At 44.7% G+C, this 10,666-nt stretch overlaps 1 protein-coding gene across 1 annotated transcript in view; it reads right to left on the minus strand.

Annotated features, from left to right (window-relative positions):
- The window catches only part of PDZD8 (PDZ domain containing 8), a 70,362-nt gene extending 60,474 nt beyond the window's left edge, over positions 1 to 9,888 (minus strand). Inside the window, exon 1 of the mRNA XM_027063214.2 lies at positions 8,760 to 9,888. Within this exon, the coding sequence (XP_026919015.1) occupies positions 8,760 to 9,628 (869 nt within the window). The 5' untranslated portion in view covers positions 9,629 to 9,888. The remainder of the gene's footprint in view (positions 1 to 8,759) is intronic.
- Between the last annotated feature and the right edge of the window lie 778 nt (positions 9,889 to 10,666).

A 10,666-nucleotide genomic window follows, 5' to 3' on the forward strand; every position in this document is an offset into this window, starting at 1 on the left:
TGTGTGCGCGCGTGCGCGCGGCGCTCCTCTTCAATACTGACTTTACAGTCAGAATTTAGGTTACAAACTAGCAGCCTAACTGTGTTTATAATGACAACTTACACCATTTTTTAAAAAAAGGTTAAAATGTTTTGTACATCTGTTTATGAAATTCAGAGGATACAGAATTCTTTAGACTGAACTCAAAATTCCAGCACTTCAGTTACATAGCTGAGGTCACTTTGTGAAAATCTATCAAGCATACTCTCAGGATCTGGGCAATTTCTATCTACACACACACACACACACACACACACACACACACACACACACAAGTTCGTACACACACAAAAAAGTTCTGCATTTAAAGGGCTAACGTGCTTTTTTCTATAGGATGATGAAAAGACGCTATTTAGGCAGGGACAAGAAAAATGATGTTGTGAGCTCTTCGGCTGTCTGTGGGAAAAACATTCCTGAAGAAAAACCAGGATGGCCCTTGTGATGGGCGCATGCTTGGAGTGTGAGGACAGCCAGGAGGCCAGAACAGACTAAGTGAAAGAAGAGTTATAGAAGATAAGGTCAGAGCTGGAGACATGGCCAGGAGTGAAGTAAAGTGGTGAATGAGTTAGACCCACACATACCTTTGAAAGGGGAAACAAGTTTAATGTGTCACCTAGCAAATATCTGACATATCTCTAGCAAAATGTCTGACAGATATAGGATAATCAATAAACGTGTATTCACTTAGTTACTAAACCAAAGATACGGAAGTTTATTCAGTAGGTGTCCTATATGTGACATTTAATATCTCCAATTAGATAGATACTATTTGTTTCCATTTTACAGATATGAAAACTGAAACCAGGGAAGAGAAAGCCCTTTGTTCAAGGGTTCTTGCTTGGGAGAGTGAAGTCAGGTACATATTATCCCCAAAGCTCTATGGACTGAGACAGACAACTAAGTACTTCTCTCTGGCCTCAACCCAAAAGAATAAAATAATTCCATAGTAGTGGCAGTCTCTACTTAGCACCTGCATTTCTACTCATCTGAAGGTAAGTAATTAACACCTATACCTCCTTCTTCCCTACTACAACTACCATAAGTATGTGGTTTTATCCGAGTCTTAGCAATTTGGCAAGGAACATTTTCAAACTAAACTTCTGTAAAACTTCTACTAATAACTAGGTAGTTGCTTTATGACTCTCCAGTGAAGTATGATGTGCTCTGATGCCATGCCAAAAGTGCTGGTAGGTCCTAGGACTCCAGAAACAGAACAAAGGGATTTAACTGCACTTGTTTCCTGGTGACATTGTTCTGAGAAAATGGAGAATACGATAGGAAGAAATGTAAGGGCAATATTTAACTTCTAAACATGGTATTGAGTGGTAGAAACTCTAACTTGAAATGTCAGATATTCTTACTGAACAACTGATTCAAAAAGGCTCAGCCTGCTGTATGGAATTTTACTAAGAGGAGGAAAAAAAAAAAAAGAGACTGGTCACACTTTCTTGAATAGAGGTTTTTTAGGAATGTCTGAGCCATATGAATCCTGTATACCTTCTAAGAAGGCCAACAAAATTATTAAAGTGCTTAATATTTAAGCACATTAGTTTTGTTATACTTACAGCAACAAAGTTGTACCTGTCTGTCTGTACTTACTACTCAACCTGGAGTCTAAGGACTCCAGGCAGGTTTGGAGGGGACTATAAATTTCATGAAATTAAACAAAAATCTGTGTATATATTTTTCTGCAGAGAGCCACAGTTCTTATTAGCTTTCCAAAAAGATAAAACCCTCAAAAAAAGGCTTAAAAGTACTTTCAACATATATGTACATCTGCTCCTTTTCTGTAGACATTTAAAGCATAGCTTTTGTCCTGTTTTTCAGTTTCTTCTTTTTTTAAGAGTTTAGAGCAAACTTTTTTTTATAAAGAGCCAGATAGTTTATATTCTAGAATCTGCGGGTGCATATGGTCTGTTTCATATTGTTCTCTGAACAACTTTAAATGTAAAGTTTAGAATGTAAAAACCATTCTTAACTCATGGGCCTAATACCAGCTTGTTTTAGAGATCTCTGCCGAAACAACACAGCACGGGCTTTGGGAGTCCAGACTTCTTTTTCTTTTTTCTTCTTTTTCCTGAGGATTTCAAGAAAGTCACTAACCCCCTCTTAAGTCTCAAGTTTCCACATCTTTAAAAATGAGATACTCAACTCTCCCGTAAAGTAGTTTTAAATATTAAGTGAGGCAGCAAGTATGTTGAACCGCCCACACAATGCCTGGCATATAGTTTAGGAAACTGATTTTATGATTCTTGCCCCTGCCTCATATGATAATCATTAGTAGTACTTGTAAGTCAATACGAAGTGCTGATCAGCAGGCATGCTCCTCCCATACAAACTACTTTATAATGATCTGTTTTGGCTATTTCCAGGAACAAACTGGAGTTTTCCTGGACAACCAGCAAACCTGCACATTACTGATGAGAATCTAACAGTCTCCTCGTCATTACTCTTCTCCCTTCAATGTGTGAATCAAATTTCTAGAGCAAAGATTTATCAATACATTATTTTCCATCTAAATAGTTATAAGTGCCCAGATCATAATAATTCAAAGAAGCTTAAGAAAACCCAACTTGCAAGAAGTAAAACCAGCATCGGCTGAAGTATACTTACATGTACCAGGGACCCTAAGGTTACAAAATACTACACAGCCCAAAGTCATCAGCAGAGATACTGATCTCCTCTTCCTATTCCTCACAAAACTGAAGGTTTCAAATACATCCAAAATGCCATTATGTTGAGCTTCCATTGTTCTTTGTTTTCTCCAGAAAGACTAACCAGCTAACTATGTTATGACCATTTTTTTAAATTTTTTTTTATTAAAAAAAAATTTTTTTTTTTCAACGTTTATTTTTTGGGACAGAGAGAGACAGAGCATGAATGGGGGAGGGGCAGAGAGAGAGGGAGACACAGAATCGGAAACAGGCTCCAGGCTCTGAGCCATCAGCCCAGAGCCCGACGCGGGGCTCGAACTCACGGACCGCGAGATCGTGACCTGGCTGAAGTCGGACGCTTAACCGACTGCGCCACCCAGGCGCCCCTGTTATAACCATTTTTATCCTTCACCATACCTATCACAACACTAGCTAGGTATGACAGTCTTCAGGAAACAGTTATTGAAAATAAGTATTTTAATTTTTTTAATGTTTATATAGTTAAAAAAATTTTTTAATGTTTATTCATTTTTGAGAGAGCACAAGTGGGGGTGGGGCAGAGAGAGAGGGAGACAGAATCCAGAGCAGGCTCCAAGCTGTCAGCACAGAGCCTGACGTGGGGCTTGAACCCACGAACCATGAGATCATGACCTGAACCAAAGTCGGATGCTTAACCAACTGAGCCACCCGGGCACCCCAATGTTTATTTATTTTTGAGGGGGGGGGGAGGGAGGGAGGGAGACACAGAATCCAAAGCTGACTCCAGGCTCTGAGCTGTCAGCACAGAGCACCATGCAGGGCTCGAACTCATGGACCACGAGATCATGACCTGAGCTGAAGTCACACACTTAACCGACTGAGCCACCCAGGCATCCCTGAAAATAAGTATTTTAGAAATGATTTTATTTATCTAAGACAATAGTCCTTGAATTCTATTTATATAAAAATATTCATCTGAGCAGCAATAAAAGTAAAAGCACAATTAAAAAATTAGCTACTACATCATTATTCCAGAACAGCTAGAGTGATACAATAATGTCCTTGTCTGTACTTTCCCCAAGAATCAAAGACTGTATTTCTACTAATTGTTATTAAGTAAAACTATGATTCCTATAATCACTAAGGATTTTAGAGGCTATTTTCAAGTATTTTGTAGCCTAAGACACCTTTTAAAAGTTGTCCATATATAGAAAGAGTATGAAAGAGAAAGTGAGTAAATATAGGACGTTACACCTTACAAATGATTTTGACAGCTTTCAGTGAATTTACTTTGAAAAATTTTAAGACATAACTCAAAGCCATGTTTACTTCAAATAATCAGTAAAATGAAAATGCTATAATTAACAATCAGAGTAAATGTTTTTCTTCATCATCTCAGAAGACAAAAGAGAAAGGAATTCAATTACAAACCACATTACAGAGTATGAGGCTTTTCAGACCAAGCCTAATTTAGTCCTCTGAAATTAATGGTATATTTAGAGAAGATATAGGTAAATACCAACATGCTAGAAAGCTCTACCTAACTAAACACACCTGGTCTTTTGGTCCCTAGTCTATAGGAATATTTGAAAAATTTCCACAAATACAGAGCAGAATGCTTTTCAGGAGTAAAAGAACAGAACAGTTAGGACAAAAACAGTCACGTTCAGAAGATATTCTATGAACTTGAAGAGTGAAGTTTTCTCCCAAATAACTGTTCCATAGGCATTCGTTAAATTCAAATCTCATTAAGTAGATATCCCCTTATTTGTCAATCAGAGAAGTATATGCTTACATAGTTAACGACTTATTTCACACTAAAGCAAAAAGCCACCAAACTTAAGTGAAAAGCAGCCACTATGTACTTACTATCACTGTACTGCAGAAACGGAAAATGTTTCATGAGATTTTTAAAAAATTTCTGGCAGAATGATTTTTTTAATTCAACATATCAATACTTTTTGTAAAATAAAATTGCTTAATGAAAGTCCCTTGAAAGATAATAATGCTTAAAGAAGGGTAAAAATAATCACCTTTTACTATCCAGCTATTAACTCTTCCCATTTTCACGGATTATGAACAGTACTGCTCCCTTTAGGGACGGTCTCAAATTCATACAATGCCGGGCCAGACAAGTACCATTAAGTAGGCGGGGACTAAAACCTAAGCCTAAGAACTTCCTGCAGCTGCTACTAGACCTCCCTCTCCATCCTGTTATTGCTAGAAGGAATGCAGGCCATTCCTTCCAATGTTTCCTAAGAGAACCCAGAATTCCATTTTTATTTGATTTTGATTCAATGTTTATTTATTTTTGAGGGCGGGGGAGGGACAGAAAGAGGGAGAGAGAGGGGGACAGAGGATCCGAAGCTGGCTGTGTGGACAGCAGAGAGCCCAACATGGGGCTCGAACTCATGACTTGGGCCAAAGTTGGAAGCTTAACCAACTGAGCTACCCAGGTGCCCCCAAGATCTCCTGTTTTTAGATACTGGCAATTAAGAAACAAAAAAATACAGTGAGGTCGAATAAAAAGTACCTGCAAACTGAATCTGGCCTTTCTACATGCAACTAGTGCTAAGACACAGCAATGATACTCTAGGAACAAAAACATCGTGAAGAATCTCAAGTATGTGACTCCCAAATTCTAAACTCCCCTGGACTATTACTCAGATTGCACACTGAAGGTGGATTCTCCATGTAGTCAAAAATATTAGTGGTAATCTTTCTCTCCTGAAGACTAATTTTTTAAAAAGTACTACTTTAATTTACTATTTTAAAGTGTACATTTTAGGAAAAAATGAACATTTGAGGGAAATGAATTTAGAACTATCAGTAAAACTAGAATTATAATATGTAGAAACTGTATACATCTTACAACTCATTTCTTAAAAAATGTTATAATGTTTTACAAACTGTGTTAGTTGGGTAAAATGAAGTGTTAATCATAGCCGTCCTTAGAAAGCAACCATTTGAACTTTGAATCTGTAGATTGAGACATCAGGAACTGGCATTCCTGATGGGCCACCTTCACTTCAGCAACATGAAATGGAAAAACAAATAAAGGAGGGAAGAAGTGACCATAATGTTAATTGTCAAGGATGAATATTATATAAGTGCCAACGGATCCTAAGACCCATACAATTTTCTTTACTGCTTTAGCTCTAAGTAGATTAGACGGCTCTAAAGGATAAAATAGACCTTCTATTTGGAAACAAAATAGATTAAACATTTAAATGGATTAAAATAGAAATACTATGTATGGTAGCACCCAAAGATTTAACCCTTCAAGGATCTGCTCTCAAATGTCCAATTTAAGAGGGGTGCCTGGGTGGCTCAGTCAGCATCTGACTCTTGATTTCGGCCCAGATCATGATCACCAGGAGCCTGCTTGGGATTCTCACTGTCCCTCTTTGCGCCACCAGCATGTGCACGCGTTGTCTCTGTCTCTGTCTCTCTCTCTCAAAATTAAACTTAAAAAAAAAATTCCAATTTAAGAAAAAAAACTGTAGTTACACTCTTCTCAGAGTTCTCAGTTAATTTGTAAATGTACTTCCACATGTCATATTGATAGCACACTTAAAAAAAACACAAACACAAAACCTTAAGAACAAGATGACAGGGTTGAAGGAAAAAGGGCAGCTCTGGCTTTATCAGGGCTGGATTTCCCTACAGGACAGCGGTGTGACCTTAAGCAAGTTTAACTACTTTGAGCACCACTCCCTCAACCATATAAAAGGGTAAACACTAGCTACTTTAATTCTCGTTATGAGAATTGTGATACATCTTAAATGTATTTTAATTCATCCTCTTAACTGAAATTTGAATCCGTTCCACAACCTCAGTAGTTTAAAATACTTCTGGCAGAAGAGCTACACAGACAAGAGAACTTAACACTTTCTGAAGCAGCCCTTTTCATCCTCACACTTCTATTATTTTCTTTTACTAAACTAAAATCAGCTGCCTTGTTACTTCAAACCCCAGCCCCCACCGATCACATTCTAGTTAAGTCATAGTAAGTATGGCTAATTCAGTTCTCATTAAACTTTAAGCTCCACCAGGGTTGAGGCTGCTCAGTATTGAAGCCCTGACACTAAACAATAATAAGCACATAGTAGGTGTACAATGAATATTTGCAGTGCGAGATTTGTTCTGTGCAGTATTTACTGACTGACCACTGAAATGCCTTCTGATATAAAGAGCACAAACGTGTACATTTCTAGAGGTGATCATTTAAAGTGTAAGGTTTAAAACTGGAACTGTCATATATAACCAAACACATGCCATGTTTTTAAAAAAATCCCGTAAGATACAGTAAATGAAAGCAATTTTGCTGTACCTTAGATGGTGATTCTATTCAATGATACAGATGATAAAGTGTCTTCAAAGCAATAACCCTACTAATATCTCCATAATGCTATTCATAATTTCCTTGAGATTTAACTGCATTCCAAGTCTACATTAAAAAAACAAAACAAAACCTCAAAATGATATCCAACCTTATTGCCACTGGCTAATCTGCACACAACCCCAAATTATAACTGAGCCAAATTTTATTATCTGAAAGTTACCCCAAAACCATCAGAGTTGAAGTTGAGACAGAATACCAAAATCTGTGACTTTTTCTTAAGACTTTCTTAGCAACACACTGCTATAAATAAACATCTCACTGGCTAAACACTAGAACTCATTTATAATTTAGTCACTTACATTCCAGAGTTAAAGAGTCGGTTTCATAAAGTATGTTCTACTTCACAGAATAGGAAATCAAACACAGTGAACATCCAGTTCGCCACCCTCTGCAAATCTATGGAAATATTTCCATTACAAAGTAAATTTCTCCTGCCAGTCAACAGTTTTAAGCTGTCACTCTGTGCCACAAGGCTAAACAAAACATAATTAGTGAGGTATACCTGCCACATACACAAGTCAATAATCCATATCAAACTGAAACATAAAATATCTCTGGATTGCCTGGGTCGCTGTTACTTGACATCGTGGAAGAAAATCAGTGAACCAGAAATATGCAACTTCCACTAAAAGGCCCTAGGTAAGGCAAGTACCAGATGGACATAGTTTTATAAGAAAGGACAAAATCCAAGAGTCAAACATTTTAATGAACAGAAAAGCAGAGGACAGAAAGCGAGATAAAAAAAATTCAGCTGATGCAGAATTGCCATGTATGACCCTTTCCGCTCCAACAAACCAGACCAAAGTAGATGAATCCCCTATCCCTACAAAACGCCTTGCCCATTTAATCAGAACAGGATACTACGTAAAATTAATCCACCAGATCCAGGAGAGTTTCCAAAAGTTAAAATCACTATCACTAAAATTCCTTTTGCAGGGTGATCCGGGTACTGTTTGAGAAACTTGCACCCGGAATTGCCGTAAGAGGCGCAGGGTCTAGGTCTGCGTTAGGGAACCCACCGCAAAGGGGCAGAAGACAGTAACACCACATCCGCGGCGAATCACGCTACGTACTGGGTCCCCACTGGCTTTCGAGTTGCTGCGGGAAAGTAATCCTTTACAGCAGATACCACACCTCTGCCCTGAAAGTTGCCAAAGCGCCATTGCAAAAGTGGCCTGCAGTTGCCAAATGGGAGAGCCTCCGGCTATCGGCACGCTTCTCTTGCCTGTACTTTGTGTCCAGGAACACTTTCTCAACGTGGCCAAGGTGATGCTGCAAAACTGCCTCGATGCAGCAGCCACAAAAGGAACAGCTTCTCCACAGTCCCAAAGCCGCCTCCTGGGGATCAGGGGGACTGCCCTTCCACTTTCAATACGCTGCTTCTGCCCACGCCGTCAGCACCCTGAGTGCCCACGGACACGCGGAAAGGCTTCTGGCTCACATTCCTGCACTCTGGGAGCAAGCGATGTGCACCCTCCTCGCCTTCATCTAGGGTCCCGTCCTGCCAGGCTCGGGGAGCTCCCCGGAAAAGCAGGAGCTGGGGATAAGCCCTTGCCCTGGCCCTTCCCACGCAGGCGGCAGCCTCCCGCCCAGGCCCGGATTCCCTGCAGCTAGGCATCCCCCCTCCCCCTCCCCCCCCCACGTGGCTGCGGGGCGTCCTTCCCCCACCCCCTCCCTCTCACCTGATCTTGTAACTCGGCAGAGTGTGCTTGCGCTTGATGATCTTCTTGAGCTGGTTGACGATGATGGAGGTGAGCTGGGGCATAGGCCGCCCTTCAAACTGGGAGCGCACCTCGAAGTCGATCAGCGGGTCCTCCACGAAGGAGAAGAACCAGTGGGTGAAGGGCACGCGAGTGAAGACGAAGCGCAGCCTCCCCACCACTCGGGACAGCTTGACGAACAGGTAGGCCGACTTGCCGAAGACCAAGTCCACGTCGATGGCCAGGTGGAAGCCGCCGTTGTACTCCACCTCCGCCTCGAAGGCCAGCTCCTCCGGGGAGGTGGCGGGCAGCGCCTCCCCCTCGGGGCCGTCCGGCTCTCCGCCGGCCGAGGGCACCACCGGCCGGAGGAGCCGGATGGTCTTGATGAAGGGCACGGTCTCGCCCAGGAACACGTCCCGCAGGCTCAGCCCCTCCAGCAGGCGCCCGGCCGTCTTGGTCTGCAGCAGCTCCTCGAACTCCACCTTGATCTTCTTGGTGACCCAGCGGCGGGCCAGCGCGGTGTCCCGCAGCTCCCGGAACAGGAACAGGATGGTGGCGTTGAGGAAGTAGCAGGTCTCCCGCGTCGGCGGGGCGGGGGTCTCGGGGGCCGGGGTCGCGCCGCCCTCGGGGGGCCCGCCGGAGGGCTCCTCAGCCCCGCCGCCGCCGCCATAAAGGTACTCCCTCAGGGACAGGCCCGGCACCGGCTTGAGGTAGCGGAAGCCGTCGCCCGCGCGGGCCGCCTCGTCCGGCGGCGGCTCGGGCTGCTTGCGGTACAGCAGCAAGAACTGGGTGAGGAGCGTGAGGAAGGAGCCCAGCACGGCCGACGCCAGAATCATGAGCAGCAGCCCCATCCCGGCACCGCCTCCGCCCGGGCCGCCCGGGCCCCCGCTCCCGCGCCCACAGCGCCGCTCTCTTCACGTCGCCGCCCCCGCTGCCTCCATCTTGAGGACATCGGGCGGCGGGGTCGGCGCGAGCGGCTCCCCGGGCCTCGTCCGGCGGCTCCGGTCGGCGCGGTGCGGCGCCCGAGCCTGCGGCGGCCCGCGACTCCTCAAACGCTCCCGGAGGCAGCTGCTGTGGCGGCGGCGGCGGCCGCGGCGGCGGCGGGACGGAGGGGGCGGCGCGGCACTCCCTCCGGCCCGCGCTCATTGGCCGAACGGCGCGTGTCGTCAGGAGCGTGCTCGCTCCCGGCGGTGTCGCCTGGCAGCCGGCGCCCGGGCGCGCGTGCTCGGGTCCCTCTTCACCTCCCGGGCGCCCTTCCAGCCCCGCCCCCCCAGGCCAACATTCCATTCCTCCTCGAGCCACGTGGCTGTCACTTCTGGAGCCGCGGACCGGATCCGGGGGGATGCCTGGGGCCACCCGTTGAAGGCTAAGGAGGCCGGGCGTAGGTGGCGTGGCGTGTTCTTGACCTCCGTCCTCCCGATGAGCCCCTCCCCCGCTCTTTGGCCGAGGTCCCTGCCTGTTACCTCTGCTGCAGTGTGGTTCTTCCACTCGCGCCCCTGAGAGATGGGCTGCCGGCGGCTTTCCCTGCAGGGCAGCGCCGCAGAGGATCTGAGCTGGCCGTTCGGAGACCTCCCAAGCCGAGCAGAAGACTGAACTGCTTCAGAGCCCGCCGTCGCTGACCGTCAATGCGACCAGCGGACGCTCTGCGTCTGCGAAGGGTGGGCCTGGGAAGGAGGGACGGAGAAAAAACGGCGTAAGATGCAAACTAACTTTACCGGCAAGGCGGACGTTCGAGATTCGAATGAGAACGAAGTAAAAGAGCCGGGACGAGCAGGGATGATGAGTGAGAGGAGTTTGCCGGATGATCGGAAGATGAATAGTGGCTCACTGTCAAACTCTTGCAGTGTGTTAAGCCCTAGTGCGTTTTCGCGCATTTAGCCCTTCCAAGA

This window comes from Acinonyx jubatus, chromosome D2, assembly GCF_027475565.1.
Source record: "Acinonyx jubatus isolate Ajub_Pintada_27869175 chromosome D2, VMU_Ajub_asm_v1.0, whole genome shotgun sequence".
In the NCBI taxonomy this organism is placed as follows: domain Eukaryota; kingdom Metazoa; phylum Chordata; class Mammalia; order Carnivora; family Felidae; genus Acinonyx; species Acinonyx jubatus.